The sequence below is a fragment of the Aplidium turbinatum genome, chromosome 7, assembly GCF_918807975.1.
Source record: "Aplidium turbinatum chromosome 7, kaAplTurb1.1, whole genome shotgun sequence".
Taxonomy (NCBI): Eukaryota; Metazoa; Chordata; class Ascidiacea; order Aplousobranchia; family Polyclinidae; genus Aplidium; species Aplidium turbinatum.
The window spans coordinates 24,590,388-24,609,738 of record NC_137478.1 but is presented as its reverse complement, the minus strand read 5'-3'; the positions used below and the strand labels follow the sequence as shown (position 1 = coordinate 24,609,738).

At 34.6% G+C, this 19,351-nt stretch overlaps 1 protein-coding gene across 1 annotated transcript; it reads right to left on the bottom strand.

The window, feature by feature from the left end:
- Positions 1-2,944: 2,944 nt before the first annotated feature.
- On the bottom strand, positions 2,945-14,350 carry LOC145773874 (kelch repeat and BTB domain-containing protein 3-like). Its single transcript, XM_082584996.1, has 8 exons — positions 14,182-14,350; positions 13,741-13,866; positions 11,114-11,331; positions 10,336-10,485; positions 9,013-9,115; positions 6,736-6,818; positions 6,257-6,437; positions 2,945-3,144 (listed from the first exon to the last, which is right to left on the bottom strand). Exons 1-8 carry the CDS (start codon positions 14,348-14,350, stop codon positions 2,945-2,947), a joined length of 1,230 nt encoding a protein of 409 aa, XP_082441122.1.
- Positions 14,351-19,351: the final 5,001 nt, after the last annotated feature.

Genomic DNA, 19,351 nt, shown 5'->3' with positions numbered 1-19,351 from the left:
GCACTGGAAGACTATCATTTTGCTAAGGTAGCTTCTATCTCATGTCTCATTACGTGTAGTGAGTTGGATACACAGATGTAAGATGCGTGGTATAAACTGAAAAGTTTTGTGTTGGTTTCAATGTTTTGTGTGTTTCATGGTGTGCATTAGGCTATTCTTCATTTGTATGCACTGGGACTGCTTGAAACAAACTTTGTCGGGTCAAAACGAATCGAATTCCTTCACAAAAAGGTTTAATTCAAAACAAAATTAAGATGCATACTTTTGATTCTCAACTGGTGGCACTGAAGAACTCATGAGAACATTGCAAATGCATAGAAACAGAAGCAAAACCAAGGGAATGGACGGTCGCAGCGTCTTACTTTAAGGAATGTATGACGTGAAAACAATTAGTTTCAACCAGATTAAAAAAGCGAATTGAGCAAATGAATGCAAATTACGCATGCATTTTATTTCTCACAACACATACATTAATATACACTTTCACAGTTTGCTTCAATAACAAAGAAAAATGAAGCTCACTTTGGAACAATAGTGATTAAAATTACCATTAACCCTCTGTCTACCGTGGGGTCCAATGGACCCCAAAACAAATTTTGTTCTGCGATTTTTCAGGACATATAGCAGATGCGATATTGATATACCTTGACTTTTCACAGCTTTGCTTGATCTTTAGGACAATATAGTAATTATTGATCTGAAACAAAAGTTGGTAGCCTAGAAAAAAACAATAGCATCTTGTACCGTGGGGTCCAATGGACCCCAAGCCTGCTACATTCGCAGTAATCTTGTATTAAAACAGCACTAAAAGAGTAGTCGACACTATTGACAGAATGGTTAGGAAATACACTTCCAAAAGAATGACGAGAAGATGCCCGATCGATCTATTTTACAATATGATCGATGTCACTTCTGTCGATGCTTTTGTGATATGGCATCAATTACAAGGCAAAAATAGCAGCACAACACTGAAGCATGCATGCATGAAAGAGAATAAACTTTTAGATCCAACTAGGCAAAGAGTTTGCTGGATTACCAGCTTCGACTTCAATATCAACAAGACATCTAAATCCGCAACAAAATAAAAGACACGGCTGTTGAAGATTAGGCAGTAAAATTAAAGAAGGCTAAATGCTATCTTTGCGAAATACACAAACATCAAAAGTGCAGACAATTCTTTGCTACTTGCAAACTCAACGTTTGCCAAGAACACTCGCAATTCATTTGCAATGAATATATAATATATATACTCAATAATATATAAATTCACAATATTTCTTGTGAACTAATCTGTAGGCCTATACCGCATTTTTTAGGCAAATCTCTCAATAGTGTGGCCATTGCTCAAGAATAGACCAATTCCGTATCAGGTTGATTTGTGCAAGGTCTACTGTATGATTTGTTTCTTAAATTTCGAGTATATTAGGTTTTTCTACAGTGTTTATAAGTTATGATTTTTGTAGTCAGTTACGTCCTTTCCAATTGAGCTTTAATTTCATCATCGGAGCTAATTTTTTTTTGTTCAAAACAAGCACTTTAAAATTTGGGGTCCAATGGACCCCAACGGTAAAACTTGCATATTTTTTTTCGGTGGACAGAGGGGTAAAGCTAAAATATGTTTAAAAAAATGCAAACTGAGTGACGACTTCAAAAAAGCGTAAGGGTTTAGTTTTCAGGAAATGATTTTCATAAGCAATACAATATCTCAAAAACATAAGCTAATATTTGATTGGCCGTTCAGAAGGCATTAAAATCGTTCAAGTATTATGGTGTCATGTACAAATTACGTTCGAAAATATGATATGAGTTTTCATTTGTTATTATCGTTGTCCCCAATAAAGGCTTTATACCGATATCATAATGTGTAATCTAACCTCTTCTTCCTGCTTATAGAAGGCTACAACCCACAACACTTCACACAATGATATTTTTCTTTTTAAGTCCACAAAAACTTTTGAGACTCATGACAACATCAAAATCATATTTGATTCAATGGACATTAGTTTCTATGTATCCATTGGGTTTCCAAAACTGTTGCAGTTCATTCTGAACATTTCCAGCTGGTGCTTTTTCAGACTATTTGAGTGAGCAGCTTTGCTCTGTCATTGAAGATTTAGATTAAGTGAACGTGAAGGCAAGGAAGCCAACCTATGTGCCACCTTCAAACATGTCATTGTGTGTGCCAAGGCACAATGGATAGGTGTCGAACCGACGTCACCAGCATCGTGCAAGCGCTCTCACCTCCCAGGCACGTAGTCGATAACCAATAAGATGATTATAATGAACAAATAAAGGAGCACAGGGAAGTTATCAATTATTTCATTTTGTGTTAATTGTCTAATTTTTAATGAAATGGCGATAAATAATTCAAAGCATGTTCAATTTTGGAGCGTTTAGCGTTCAGAGATTCTTGTGCGTATGGTTTCAAAAGCATAGAAAACATCGGACATAATTTTTTAATATCAAGATTTTAAAATTATCTCTTAAACCTAATTTCTGCAAAGTCCATTTAAACTTGTTAAGCAGTATAATTTGCTTCTAAGAACGAAATAAAAAGGATTATTTGGCGAAAATTGATGACGACGATAATTACGTTTTCTTGTTTTTTGAACTATAACTGATCTATCTTCTTGAACGTAATTATGTCGAGGCAAAAGGTTAAACGACGAAAGGACTTGAGCATTGTGCAGTAATGGTTGGGGCGAAACAACAGCCAACTAACTGTGCAATAATTACAGTTTGAAAACATTCGATTTGATGAGACTGATCTATCCCACCATGAATCGAATGGGATTCTGATCATGTTGTTGTTCTCAATAGAATAAAAAATTGTTAGTAAAACCAATGAAATTATAATGTAATTAATTACTGTAAGATCGCAATATTTACTTATAAATTTGATGAATGAGTTTTACTGTATAACAGTGTTGACACCATCTTTGAATTACTTCATCATAACACATTGATTACACTTGTTTAATTTTTCAACAAAGTTCAAACCTCCAGTGGAAGCCAAAGCATGACCATAACGACCTTCATTCATATCAACGCTGTTGTACCATTTGTCTTCAACAAAGTTGTAACTTTCACATGAAGTCAAACCAGTGTCACCATCTTCTGTGCCACCAACAGTGAAGATGGAATCTGTTCATGTATAAACAATGGTTCTCTTCAATGGTAATTTTGTTTAGAATAATAGAATGAATAAATAACAGAAACTTAAATAAATAGATTTAATCATTTTCATAATTATTGCCAAAAAGAATACAAATTTTATGTTAAACAATGCGAACAAATTTTGTTGTGTATAAACTTTGGAATTAAAGCATAATCAAAATCCTCTTATTTTGTATTACATAACAATCAGAAACAAACCAATAATTTATGTTGCTATTCTTATTGATTCAAAGATTTATAAAAAAAGAACCTTGATGATTTTCTGGAAGTAGGCAGGAACGAAAAACTCACTGAGTTAAGTGGACACCTCGTTACCAGAAAGTTTCATTATTCATTCATTTATTTAACACTACGTGTGAGTATATGTAGATTATGCTTGCTACTTCTCTAGAAAAGATTTCCTGAAAGAGGAAAAAAAGGGATGGCACAAGGTTTTTCAAAAATAAAAATAGACGACGAGTAAAAACTACATATTATCATTCTATATTATAGATTATGCTTATTACTTCTCTAACAAAAGATATTTAGCGGAGGAAAATCAGGCATGGAAAGGAGTTTTTCGTAAAAAAAGATAAACAAAATTTAAATATACTACGTCGCCCTCTATGACAGAGGCAAGCAACATTTTCAACACGTGGGCTAGTTATATTGGACCTAAATTGTTCTCCAGCAGACTAAAAGTTAACCTCTACAACAAGTATTCAAACTACCCATTTGCTATGAACATTAGATGGAATTTCATTGCAAGTCCCATGAAAATATTGTTTTCGTACTCCACAGTGAAGACCAACCAAACACCGCGTGCGATATTTGTTGAAAGCAGATTGCATCCGTGGAATACATTGAGCTTCCTACTAAACCAATTTATTTACAAATTTTTAACCAAAAATCGTAATGTTGATGAAGCTGACTCGACATCTTGGAACCTTGATGATCAGTACAATTACAGAACTACCTTTCGTGACCTATCACAGACCTACTTTTGTTTCTGCTGGGTAAAAGTAGGTTAGCATACTTTCAATTAGCCTAAGGAAAAATTTTTTTTTCAAACTGATTCCTATGACAACTTTCTCCCTACTCCACTAAAAATATAAAATATCATTTTAAATATACAGACATGTGAATGCTCAAATAAAAGTTAGTGAGAAGTGCATAAAATGTTATTGTGTTTAAACAGATAATTGAGCAAATAAACGTTTCTTAATAATGAAACATCTTTGGGGAAAAATGGCTGGAAAAAGAAGAAAGATTCCTCAAAAACTTAAAAAGCATCTTGTTCCTCCGCGAGTTGCAAGTTGCCTATTCCAGCTCTACACAATGTGACTTCTGCTCACGTTAACTTTACCACAGAATGATGGGCTTTCAATGTTACATCTGACATCTACAATCCACATCCATTCTAATACGTCGCAATTAAAGGAAGACAAAACCTATAATAGGAGGCAAGATAGAGACGACCACGATGATGATACTCGTTACAATCGTTCAGATAATTTTTACGTCACTAACCTGGATATCGAGTTTATTGATTTGCAGAGTGTTTTACAAATCTATTTTATCTTTTTGGGTTTATTATCGCTTATTAACATGACGTGACATAGACAAATTAAACTCTGCACTTTATTGTTGATACATTAATATGCGTTGTGCTAAGCGCTTTGTGATCGCAGCAGTACGGGCGCTTGCATAGTTACACCGAATCCATTTCTTCAATGTTTAGTGCTAAGCAAGAACAAAATTTAGTGCTTATTTTACAACGTCTCAGACACCCCACAAGGTATAGAACTCATGTCTACCGATCAAGAGGTGGGCGGGTTCTATTCACTGCACCACCAAACCAGCGTTGCTAGCACATATAACATTGTTCTGAAGGCTAAATGGCCTGCAATGTCAATTTATGTTATTACAGAGTTTACCATGTCGTGGCGTCATAATTTGATTAGCATCTCTGCAAAAATTAAAATAGGTTTGTGAAAACCGTTGAGAAAGTCAGCATCCTACAATAGTTAGTTTGTCATGATACCACTCAGCCCTCTTTTCTGTTATTGGGTGAAATGATTGGGTGAAATGATTCGCAATCATTACTTCAAATAGATTTTGATGAACTGTTTGTGACATTAATATATAATAAAAGTGATGATTTTAATGTAGAGAAACTTTAAGCAGAAAGGTGGATCGAAGCGACCTAGTAAGTTCCTTAAGAACAAACGTAACCACGCTCAGAGGACTTCCAATCATATCATCCTCATATGTAACTAATAATTTTCAATGTCAGCTTGTTGAGCTCAATGAACATAATTGAACTGACTCGTCCAAGTGTAAGTCATTTTATATCGCAATATGTTGTCAGGTTGTTTTTCATCGAACGCTATTGTAGATATGATTTCTGTCAGAAGAAAATTCTTTCCCGCATTTTTACAGCGTGCTGAAACGTATTTTATAGATGAATTTAATTAAATACAAGAGTATTACAATTGCAATGCTTATTTTCAGTATTATTCAATGTGAAAGACAACAAATTTTTAAAACCACTTTAAAACTTTGTTTGAAAGCATGTTATTCAAGAAGTGCTCAAAAATAATAATATTTAAAATTGTGCAAATTTCATAAAGTCAAATTTAGGCCTAACTTGTTCAAAAAATAAGATCGAACAAGATATGAAAAAGTGCCTATCACGCTAATGTCGTTATCAGTGAAAAAAAAATCATCAAAGATCAAACATGAAAAATTAAATCAACGATATTGAAATTGTTGAATGAGTAAAAACAAACGCAAACATTGGCGAGCATGTGGCATTCCGGACCAAACTTCCAAACAAATCAAAATATTCTCATCAAATATCAACCTATAAAACAAAAACGCTCGATAATAAAATTTGCGTAAAAAATTGTTCATCGAATGAAATGAAGATGAAACATTAGCGAGGATGTGACACTCCAGAACAAACTTGAGTAGTGCGCGTCACATGCGCACTCGGCACTCATCGTTGTTAATATTCAACACTTTTGTCACAAACATGAGTTTATCTGCTTGTTGTGAAACCAACTTAATTTGAATCTAAACCCAGGTGGATTCTTACCATTGCAAACCACAGAAGCAGCTCGATCTCTCACAACACTTGTCGAAGCAATTTGAGTCCAACCAGATTCCTCATCATTTAACTTGAATCTTTCAACCACTTTAGTTTCATTTCCACCGATAACAAAAACCTCACTTTTATGACAAACAGCTGATCCGCCCCAGTGTTCAAAGTTTGTGTTCTGAAGAAACATAAATTGTTAAGAATGCGCAAGATCAACAACGTCACGATTTCACAAGACTTGCTTGAATGTCCGACATAATTTCACATCAATTGTGAAACGCCGAGTGCAATCATTGCAACTGCATGTGATGTGTTTGCTGAAAAGCAAGATATCACAAACAAAAAAATATTTAAATATTAACAACTTGGAGCTCACTACTGATTGTACAAGAATAGTTTTTGTTTAGAGCGCACACCATCAAATAATAAATGCACTCATCCTAGTAACAATAAACCGAAAAGCTTTAATGTTTTACCAAGAAGTCAGTTACTTCTTTCTTTCTTACGTCATACTTCCAGATATTCTTTCCATGAAACGCAAGAAAATGATTCCTCGATTCTGAAACAAACAAAAAAGATAAAAGTTTAAAATATTTAATAATAATCAGCGTGTCTATATGATTTTTACAGCAAGTACAGTGCAAGAACCCGCAAGCTTGAACGGAGATGGAACGTTAAAGACTTTCATTCACACATTATCAACTGGTGGTATACGACTTCTCATTACATGCGAGATTGCAAGTCTGCTCTTGCATACCGAATTCTAACGAATTTTTATCACTGCACATTTTCTAAGAAAACAGTGATATACCATGTGGCATGAAAACTACGAAGTTGCAAACTTAAGCAAAAGCGACTTTTGCGGTTACCTCGTTCTTGGTTTTGCTTGTTATGCATCACAGCTTCATTTAGGCTACTGCGCAAAATCAAAGTTTTTTGGGGAAAACTAAAGAGAGGCGATAATAACCAATCAAGTTGCATTTTGATAAGTAAAAGTTGAACAGATGAAAAATATTAAAAGACATTTAAAAAAAATTTTTAATCAGTCAAAGCGCTTGATTGGTTTAATTAAAACCGCTTTTGATGTGACGTCACATTAAGAACAACTTTGAAAAACATAAAAGAGGTTTGTGGCAAGACAACTGTAGGTTAGTTATCAATAGACCGATGTCATGTCAATGTACATTGTATATTATGTTATGCAGGAATGAGGTGTTGCGACCTTGCCAAATTTCTTTCAAAAATAACTTACTTCGGTCACAAGCACGTTTTAACGTTCGCGTTTTGTCGCTTCTATTTTTTTCTCGACCTTTGCTATGTTGAAGAGTATTGTTTTTGATATGATGGTCAGAAATAAAAACAACTGAACTGAGGAAATTAACTTTCTCAAAATTTGCGTTGAATTGTTTTTGTTTCCTCTGAAATCGCACTTTTGTCATTGTTATAATAGTAATAATTAAAAATGTTTGCAAACCACTCTTGCTTCCCTGCTTTTGGCGTTTTTTACTTTCCGATCTTTATCGCCAATAGACCTCAAAATAGCAGATCTTGTGTTGTACCGGTATTCAGAGATCGATGGCATATTTATGTTGATGTACGAGCAGTCGCTGATAGTTTGACGTACTGGCGGTTGCCTGCAAGTGGCCTCATGTCTTACTGCGAATACTCATGTTCACTGCAAGTGGCGTACGCTGAGGGCGGCCATTGGGCAGTACCACCTTTCTTCAAAAATGTTGATTGATCACCTACCACCTACTAATCTTACACAATATGACTTAGTGGCTGTTATTAGCAAGTGAACGTTTTCATTGGAAAAAAAATTGAATGGCCCTCCACTTTCAGAAAATCCTGCGTACGCCACTGTTCACTGCTTAAATGACCTGATTAACGCCCAGACTGACATTATTACATCATAGATCAGACATCTTCAAACGAACTTTATTTTACACTGATTGGTTTTTTGAAAAATAAAATAAAAAGGAACTGCCAACATAATAAATATCTGCTTTGTGGTGTGTATGCGTTGCTTAAAACACGCTTATTTTATATCACTGCGCATTTTGCAGTTTATCGCTGCACAATTCAGGTTTATCACTGCGCCTTAGAAATGCCACTGAGGCAACTTGATTAGTCACTCTGATAATTAATAGCATAGTAACATTGTGTTATGTGATGTGTCATTTACATACAAAAAAGCAATATGCAGGTTGCAGGGTATTTTATAAAAGTTACATATCACCGGATGTGATGAGTTAAGAATGTCAGTTATCTGCTTTTCCATTATAAATTGAGCGTCGCTACAACAGCATAGCGTCGTCCACGATTGAAATGTCCAGAATTTTTGTAAAACACAGCGATGTTAATGTGAAAGACGAAACTGACGCCTTGATTTCAAAACCCAGATCAAATTTGGTTCAAGACTATTGGTAAACAAGCATGGTTCTCTTGGCAAACGTTTGCATTTCTGGAAATTTGTTATTATTCAGCAGCTTCCCTCAATTTGCGCTGGATCAGTGTTTGAAGTTGTTAATAAAAAGCAGAAAAAATTACTCCTCGTATATTTTCCTAACAAAACCTTTGATTATAGTGACGTCAATAAGCAAACGATCTGAATCATTCGACTTCGCTTTGAACAACTTTCATCAATAATGCGACACAAACTTTGTGGATCATAACAGCTGTTGGACAATGTGACTCAATGAACAACTCTTACATGCAGTACTAAAATTTTAAACTAACAAAGTTGTCCAAACCTTCCTTTGCTGAAGGAGCGGGAAGAACTTCAGTTGCAGCAGCACGTGGAATTGCAGATAGAAGTAAAATATTTGTACATTCCACTGAAGTCATAATCAATTCCTGAAAAATTAAAAGGAACTTTAGCAAATTTTATACGCAAGTTGAGTGTCAATGTTTCATTATTTATCAGATAGTTGTTGTTTGTTGTAACATCGATTTCATAAATTCACATCAAACTATTTGTGAATTAAATTTAGGCACAAAAATTAACGAATGATTGATAAGATAGATGTTTATTGGCGGCTGAGAATAAAAGATGTACGATCAATCAAAACACATTGTATATAAATTAAAACTGTTGAAAAGATCACAATTAAAAAATAAAATGAATAATAGCATCACAGCAACGGAATGCTGCGAAGTTTCCATTCAAGGTCTTCAAGTCAAGCATCAAGTCTCACTTCCTTAAACTCATCAATGATAATTGTAATTGGCTAATTGAAACAAATAAATAAATAATAGTGAAGCTGTCCAAGATGATAGAAATTAAAAATTTAGGTAGTCCAACGTAGACTATCTTACAATTGCATATCTGATTAGTAATTAGGCGTTTTCCTAATACGTGTCAATAATTATCTTTCTGTACATTCTTTTAAAAGTTGAGAAGGAGGATTTGCGAATTTCAACTGGTATATCATTCCAAATTTCTTCGCCAGAGTACAGACCGTTGCAATTTAGTGGTTGTGAATCAATAATAAATAGTGATCTAGGTTGGTTGAGTTTCCAGTAGTAAGGTTCTGAATTTCGTTGTATTTTTTGAAGCAGTTTTGAAAAGTGCCGGGCAATGAATTAAAACTAAACTGGGCCATAAATTTAGCAATTTTAAAGTTGTACAGATGTTTTCAGTTTAGGATAATGAATGCAGATAAAAATACTCAAGTCCTTCTCCACAACAGAAGCCGTATGCTGGAGTGGAACCACTTTTGCTTAGTTTATATTGATTACATCAGTACGTTAGTTTATCGTTTTGTAATGTTGTATTCAAACTTCTTGTTATTGTAATAACTTGTGTTATGTTTTCCATCGCTTTTGGTGAGCTGAATGTAATACTTCTCGTAATTCTTCTTACTTATTGTTGAAGAATCTTATTTAGACGTAATGTTTGTACAGGTATATAGTACATTATGCTATCTCCTACATACTTTCAAAATAATCACATATGTGACAATAGTGAATGGGCATTGGGCAGCACTGTTTTCATGATATTCATTTCATCGTTTTTCATAGCACAACCATGCCAGTTAGTGATTCCTAAATTGTATAATATATGTCAGATTTACCTCTTTCAATGCAACATCTTGCAAGAAATTCCAGGATAGTTTTCCAAGTTTAACAAAACTGAAAAGTTCAACCATGTGCTTCTTACGTGTGGCGACGTCATGTTTGACCCAACCTATGAGCGCATGAAAAACATTTTCTTCCGAAGATGCCTGAATGACGACATTATTACACTTCATCAGAAGTGAGTATTACGTCACAGAACAAGATATGAAATGTCGACTCCAAATTCTTCTGTTCAGTTCATGAAATAGGAAGCAGATAATGGCCAAGCAAATAATTTACCAGAATGTTAGGTCCAGTACTTTCTAACATTTTTTACACTTGTGAATTTGAACTGCAGTCACAAATTTTAACTTTTGTATAAGTATCAGCATTGCTGGTCTCAAAAGTTGCTGTTCTGCACTGGTTCAAATCGACTTACATTGAAGTACAATTCACTTATTGAAGCTTTTATAAATCATGTAAACAGCGATATTTTGTTGCGTATTAACTATTTAGGCACTCCCCAATTAGTTATTGTTTACTGTGTGTTTACCATGGAGAACCAGCATTTGATATCACGGATGGTTTGCATAATAAACGAGCAATGATTGCTTGTATGTGACTTGCCGCCTACATTTCTTCACACCCACAGGTCGCACTTGCCTTGATTATGTGACTGGTGCAAGAACATGTACAATGCTCAGAAATTAATTAACTGGTGAAGAGTCTGGTTTCATTTTGTTTGTGGACTTTGTGATTGCCACATCTGTTTGGACTCATGATTGAAATACAAACCTTTTTATCTTTCACTTGCATCACTTCAAACATCACGTCTGGTGTTAGCTCTTTGAATTCCTTTCCATTGATGACTGTTTCAAAGTTCTCAGCAATGACAATGTTTGCTTTTGCCACAACTTGGTCCAGATCATACATTTTCGAATATTCTTGAATTGTTAAGCAATTCGTCACATCAATTTCATCAAGAAGAAATTCGATGCAATATTGCTTGAGATCTAAACAACAACCAACATCAGTGAAAAATCTTGTTGTGCAATGAAACCTGTTGAACATTTTTATAAATAAATCAAACTGCCAACTCCTGCCATGGTATCTTTGCTATGAAATATAAAAACGCAAAACAATGATTGTTTTTTAATGTTTCGAGTTAACCTAGCCGACTGTGTCCAAAAATGAGCTCAGGAAAGGAGCGAACACTAACAAGTAAGTTCCATAAAAATTGTCTCAAATTTATTCATCAACAAGTTAAAAATTATAACTTTTGCCGTTGTATTGATATCTTCGCCACAACCTAAAAACAAAAAATGTTTAAAAAAAACTGATTGTATTAAAATAATGATTAAGTTGTCATAAGCTGTTGTGAAAAACATTTCTTCACATTGGTAAAACACTAAAAAGATTAATTTATTCTTAAACAATCGTTGTAACATCCATTTATTGAGTTTTAAAAAACAAAGAAACGAAGTACAGTACATCTGTAAAAGAAAAACCATAATTACAAAGCGAACAAAGTAGATCTGTTTCACACAACCAAAACTTAAAGTAACATAAAGACCCTATAACCGAACATTGCAAGTAAAGCTCTTATGACAACTAGACTGAGTGAGCTGGGAACGCAAACTGACAAAACAATCAACGTAAAGCGCTCCAAGCAAAGTAGGGTCAATATGCTGACCAACCCGAAAAAAATTGCAAGAAAACGTTTTTTGGTGTTTTCCAATAGTTTTCGGTTCAGAGAACAACATATCAAAAGTTTTCCAAAATTCGAGGGTCACAAAGGGTCTAAATATTACATAATTCAAGATGGCCGCCATTTTCATGAAATCGTCGTATATAGGTACTAAATCTAAAAAAACACTGATTCTTAACCAATAAAAATGGCAAATTTAACTATAAACTGCATTACCCCAGCAATCTTAACAGCTAATACCAGGGGTTCCCAACCTTTTTTACACCGTGGCGCCCTTTGAAAATTTTGAAAAATCAATGGCCCCCCCTATTTTTATCAACCTTTTGAAAAAATTAAGAAACGTCATTTTATTTAAAAAACTTGTTTATACAGAAACCGGTACTTAGAATGACAAAATGATATATATACAACACACAATGAACATGATAATACATTAATTAGTTTTTACAATGCAGTTAATGTGATGGTTGAGCTTGTTTTTGCTGTGACATTGTCTTAAGTTATGGTTTGGTGGTGGAAAGAGCAAGCCGCATGTCATATTGAATATCCTTGTTGAAAACCCACAGATTTGGGCAAAATGTACTAGTATTTTTATTGAATTTTAATTTTTTTTTTTGTTATATAGTGTTGGAGTGGACTTAGAGATAATAAATTAAAAAAATTATTATTTTTCAAATGTTTCCAAGGCCCCCAGGTTGGGAACCCCTGGTTAACACAGTACTCTAACGTTCACTTTTGACGTCATCTATAACATCATCACGACGTTTTCACCTATTTAGGCTACACGAATATTTACAATTTTAAAGTATTTGGAGATATAGTAAAAAAATACGTGTGCGAAAGATTGACTTACAGAAAACTTAATCAGTTTGCCTCATCTCCGATGACATCAATATGCCAATGTCTTCATTCATATGTTGTTTATTCACACTTTCCCATCACTAAATACGTTCAAAGAAGACTTTGATATACCAGAATTCACGAAACTGTCTTATCAGGTGTGAGTTATAAATCAGTCACCAATATCTTCTAGAATGGGTGCATTGTTAATATTTGCACAGTTGTCGTCCTGGTAAGGACCACATGCCCTTGTACACTCAAGTTTATACTTCTTACAATCGCACCTGAGTGTATTGCACCCAGTTGAACAACTACTGTGAACCATTTTTAATAGAACGTCAGGAGCAGGGTTTTTGTCCGTCATCACTGGTAATAGCTTATCCCCTTGAATTTCCAACCCCACTTTTCAGCGTCCATTTGAGTACTTAAGCCCATCCATGCCATCACTTGCAAGTGGCAGCGTAATGAAGGGTACTTCAATGCATATTCTGTCGGCGGCAACTGCTCAGGCGTAACAAATGTGCTTGATGTCACAACTTTTTTGCAAAGATAGCCATCACGTAATAATGCGAGCGAGTCAGATGTTGTCCCATTAAATAGTGATACTAAAGCCTTACATTCAGCACTTTCTACACCTTGTTCAGAGTGTGGTGCACAAAAAATATTTGAGCATGATCGCAATACAGAGTCTCCCTTGATAACTTTTTGAAACACTGATTTTTTTCCAACACCAAAGATTCTGGAAGATGTATCACATTCTGTAAATGCATGAACAAACAACAGGTGCAGACCAAATTCCAAAGTAAATCTTTCAGAACTCTGATGTTGTGGATAGTTGGCTTCGCATTGTCTGATCGGAAGTGCAGATCTTTACAGTCTGCATCACCATAGTAGAGAAGCAGAATGAGGAGATCTGTATCCTCTCCAATGAGCGTGGTGTTTCTCAGTTTAGATGAATCCACCGTTGCTCGTACTATGTCTACATCTGCATCCTCTTCTGCTTTCACAACATAACAGTCACACTATTTTAGTCGAGTTGATATCATATCAACGAGTGACTGCTTGTTGGTATCATTTGACAGGAAGTCTTGCTTCACCCAACAAATTTGGTAGATTCGGTCACATTGACTTTCTAGCAGCAGATGTCTTCCGTCTTTGGTGTGTGTTATCCTTAGTAGTGGGCCCTCCATATCCATCGCAAATGACAGTTGCTTTACCTTACAACCCAGTTGTGAAAGATACGTAATCATCCACAATTGAACTATATGTGCATCCTTCTGTCCATTTCAGTCGATGTAAGAGAGGACCCCCTTACTCCCATCTAGGACGTAGTGCTCTGTCTTTGATGCAGTCCGAAGAACAGCACTTTCCACAGAAGCGGCATAGTTCCGTATTGCTTCCAGCAGGGCAGGTATGTTTGGCTTGCGTAATAGATTTTGAGCTTCAAACAAAGATGGTGAATATGGACAGAGTTCGTACTGCATCACTTGATCCAAGCTTAGAAGAGGTCAAAGAAGAAAACACCATTCTAAAACAACTAATCAACAAAAACATTTTCACAATTGACAAACTGGATCAGTATGGGAGAAGAGAAAACCTAAGAATTTTTAATGTTGAAGAACCGCATGAACAAGGTGATGATGGGGAGGAAGTTATATTAAAAATTAGTAAAGAATTGGGTATCAACCTTTGTAAAGAGGATATCCAAAGAGCACACCGTTTGGGCAGGAAAAAACAAATTTCAAAAAAACCAAGACCAATTATTGTACGTTTCGTGTCATACAAGAAAAGAAATGAAATTATGTTCAAGAAGAAAAACCTGAAGCAAGGAAATGTTCTTAACAAGATCCCAAGTGCTTTTATCACAGAAGATTTAACCCCATTGCGTGCTAAATTATTTCATTATGTTAAAAATTGTTGTGATGAAAGATTTTCCAAATGTCATACAAAAATGGAAAGATAATTGTTTTTGAAGAAAGCGAAGACAGATGGTATGTTATTGAAACTCCTGATGATTTGTTTAAAATGAAAATTGATGTTGACTTCAAACTGTTGAATTATGAGCCACTCATACATAACTTGAACTCATAAATTTTTTGAAATTGGTGATTCTATCCTGAAATCTCCTTTTCTGATAACTATGGCATCCAAAAATTCTTGTAAAGTTTGTATCAAACTATGTAAACCAAAGCAAAGATCTGTCCAATGTGATATTTGTGATTATTGGCTACATTTAAAATGCATTGGTTTAACTTCTAAACAATTTTCTATACTTGTGAACAGTCCCCAACCTTTTTTTTGTGCAAGTTGTTTACAGGATGGGTTACCATTTCAAAGAATTTCTGATAATGATTTGCTAAACCTAATTAACATTGATGTTGATTGTGAAGTGAAGTGCAACACATCACACGACAGCAACTGCCTAGAATCAAATGTTGAGGATAATCAACCAAAATGCTCAAAAAATATAACAAACCAATTAAAACCAGAACCAAATACTCAATATTTTAACTATAAACAATTGCAAGAAACTGTTACAAGTTTCAAAAGTAGTTTGTCTTTGTTTCACTTTAATACAAGAAGTCTAGGGAAAAACAAAGAAAACATTGAAGAATTTATTCAACTTGTCAATCATTCTCCTGATATTCTTGCCATTTCAGAAACAAAAATTGGTCCTAACTCGTTCCTTAATTATTCCTTACCAGGCTATGTCATGCTACATAAGGATTCTTGTAGCAGTGCTGGTGGTGTTGCACTTTACTTAAAACAAGGCAATGTATTTAATGAGCGAAAAGACCTTTCGATTGATATACCCAATTGTGAAAATCTTTGGGTTGAAATTGTGCAAAAAAACTCACCAAGTATTATTGTAGGAGTCATATATCGTCATCCTAGTTACGCTTTTTCTGCATTCAAAGACAAAATAATTGATTCTTTAAATAAATTAGAAAACTCTCGATGTAAATACATAATTTGTGGAGATATAAATATTGACTTGTTAAAGGCTGCAAAGTCTCCTGCAGTATTAAATTATAAAGAAGCCCTTGAAGCTGCAGGCTGCCAGTCATTGATAACAAGTGCAACTAGATTTTGTGGAGAATCTAATCCAAGCCTACTAGATCACATCTACACAAACATAACTTGTAACCAAAATGCCTATGGCATTTGCTTACATGACATCTCTGATCATTTACCTATTTTCTTATGTGTTAAAAATAAAAATGTAGTGTGTAATTCACCCACTAAAAAAATTCGAAGCTTAAAAAACTTTTGTCTTGACAGCTTCTTATGCGATTTAGAGTCTAATTTGAATGAAGTAAATACTGATTGTGATAACGCAGACAACTTGATGCACTCTTTTATTATGCGATTTCAAGTAACACTAGATAAACATGCACCACTTAGAAACATGTCGAGAACTGAAATTAAGCTCTCTAACAAACCATGGATAACAAAAGGCATTCATAAATCTATTAAAACAAAAAACAGACTATTTAGATATTGGATAAAAAATAAAAATGAATCAGCAAAGAGGAAATACAAAGCATATTGCAATAAGCTGAATCATTTGAAACAATCACTGAAAAATCAACATTATAAAAAAAAGTTTGAAGAAACAAAAAGTGACTCAAAGAAAACATGGAAGATCATTCATGAGATGATAGAGGGGAAAAGAAATTCGAATAATAAAAAGCTTCCTTCAACTATGACTATAAATGATAAAAGCTATAAAACAGATTCTATTGAATTCATTAATTTATTAAATAATTACTTCACAAATATTGGAACTTCAATGGCAGCTAAAATTCCAAATTCAAATGTAAATTTTGAATCTTTCATATTAAACAGAAAATGTTCTTCTTTTGGCTTTCCTGATATAAATGACATAGAAGTATCTGATGCTATAAGGAGTCTCAAAGCAAATAAAGCTTCAGGCATTTTTGAAATACCTTCTAAATTTATTAAAATGGCTAATGTAATTATATGCCCTTTTTTAACAAAAGTACTGAATAAATGTGTCTTGCAAGAAATCTTTCCTGATGTACTCAAAAAGAGTCTGATAATACCTGTACCAAAAGTTAGTTCACCTTTACACTTTACAGATTTGCGACCAATTTCTTTATTGCCAACTTTTGCCAAAATTTTCGAAAAAATTCTATATAAACGGATGATGAATTTTATTGACAAATATAATATTTTAACCCCAGCTCAACATGGTTTTCGTGAAAATGACTCAACAAGCTTAGCATTGACAAAAATTTATGATGATTTACTTTCTAACTTGAATGATCATAAATACACATGCTCGGTTTTTGTTGATTTAAGTAAAGCTTTCGATACAGTTGATCATGGCATACTTTTAAAAAAACTTCACCATTATGGCTTTCGTGGCAAGTTTTTAAACGTTTTAACATCTTATCTAACAAATAGAATGCAAAGTACAAAAATTAACGGTAAGAATTCTAATTTCAATGTTGTTAAATGTGGTGTCCCACAGGGGTCAATCCTTGGTCCCTTGCTTTTTCTTCTTTATGTGAATGATCTTCCAAATGCATCTTCTTTTTCAACTACACTTTTTGCTGATGACTCAAACTTTCATATGTCAGAGAAATGCCTGTCATCTCTCCAAAAAAATGTCAATAGAGAAATAGAAAAAATTGATGTGTGGATGAAATCCAATAAACTTTCATTAAATTATAGTAAACCTACTTATATGATCCTCTGCAACAGAAAAAGTGCAGCAGAAAATTTTAGTCTGTCCATTAGTGGCCGATCCATCGAAAGGAAGAAATGTATAAACTATCTAGGTGTAACTTTGGATGAGCGATTGACATGGGATAGTCATATTATTAATCTTAGAAAGCAGCTTGCAAAGGTCTGCGGCATAGCATTTAAGCTGAGATACATTGCCCCCTTAACAGTATTACGGGCTTTATATTATGCTTTGTTTCAATCCAAGATCCAATACTCGATTATAAATTGGGGACGAGCTAACTCTACATTGATTGCTCCACTACAAGTGTTACAAAACAAGTTCATTCGATCCTGCTTATTTTTGCCGAGTTCAACAAATACAACTGTTCTTTATCACCAATTTAATGTGCTCAGAATTGACGATATTATTAAATTAGAAACTGCAAAATTTATGTACAAATATGTGCACAAAATGCTGCCCCGGGCCTTTGCTGGCTGCTTTATTTTTGTAAATGAAATTCACCATCATAAAACCCGTCAAAACCAAAAAAATGATTTATATTTGCCTTCTACAACGTCAAACTCTGGTAAGAAGATGCTATGTTTTAATGGAGTGAAACTATGGAATCAAGTACCAAAAGAAATACAAGAAAAGTCTTACAATGTTTTTAAATTTAAATATAAATGTTTATTAAAGAATTTGTACAATGATCACTCCTGAAACGTATCATCCGCTTATTTCTCTTCACAATGTTTTTTTTATGTTGCCCTGTGTTATTCCATTGTTAATGTATTGTTAATTTTCACAAATTAAAGTACTGGTATTGTGCTATTTATTATATACCGTATGTGTTAATGTTCTTAATTTTGGGTCTTTTGTTTAAATGTTTGGGTGGCAGCTGACTTTGGTGACCTTTTGGTCTTTCGCTGCCATCCTTGTTGCGCGAATTATTTGTATTTATTGTGTTTTTGCTTTTTGTGTCTTTCTTTTTCGCCAACAAAACAAAAAATAAACTGAACTGAACTTAGGTCTCCAGACTGCGACGCAACCATAAACCTCTGAAACAGGAGTAATGGTTCTATCATTCGCTCATCTGCAACCTTGATTGCCTTCGCTGATGCCAATGTTTTCACCATTGTGTTCCGTCTATGTGAATACGAAAATATCAACTAGCCATCCATTTTGGCAACAATTTCCATACCAACAGCAAAAAGGTTGTGTACATTCACGTCAGCGCCAGCGTTCATCCCAGCAATGATATTGCGCAGTGTGATCTCATCTTTAAATGGGCTATAGAGTTCGAGTGTAGTAGCCAGTTTAGTCCGTTCTACTGTGTCCCTTGAAATTCTTGCTGAAGTTTTCTCTTTGGCTGTTCACTGCTTGTATATCTCATATCACAAAATTCTTGCATAGCACAGTAGGCAGATGATACAGGAGACGACATCGTCCAGATGGTCCGCTGATGTTCCGTCATTCCACTGCCTCGTGTAAGCCCCCCAGTACTTTTCAGTAATCTCATTAGCATCTGTTCGATCACCAAGTCGCAACCTAGTCCAGCCCACAACTTGTCACTTCGCCGAATGACATGGTATCCTTGCATGAACATCTGAAACACATCAAGGTGTTCAATCTCTAAGACAGTAATCGTTTGGAGATATAGGTAAGTTGACTTCAGATAATTTGGGTGACCCGCGGCAGCAAATATTGGCGGAGAGTCGGATATGGTATGGAGATGCATTTCCCATGATCCAGTGCGATCGGCCTCGATAAATTCTCGGACAATTCCCAT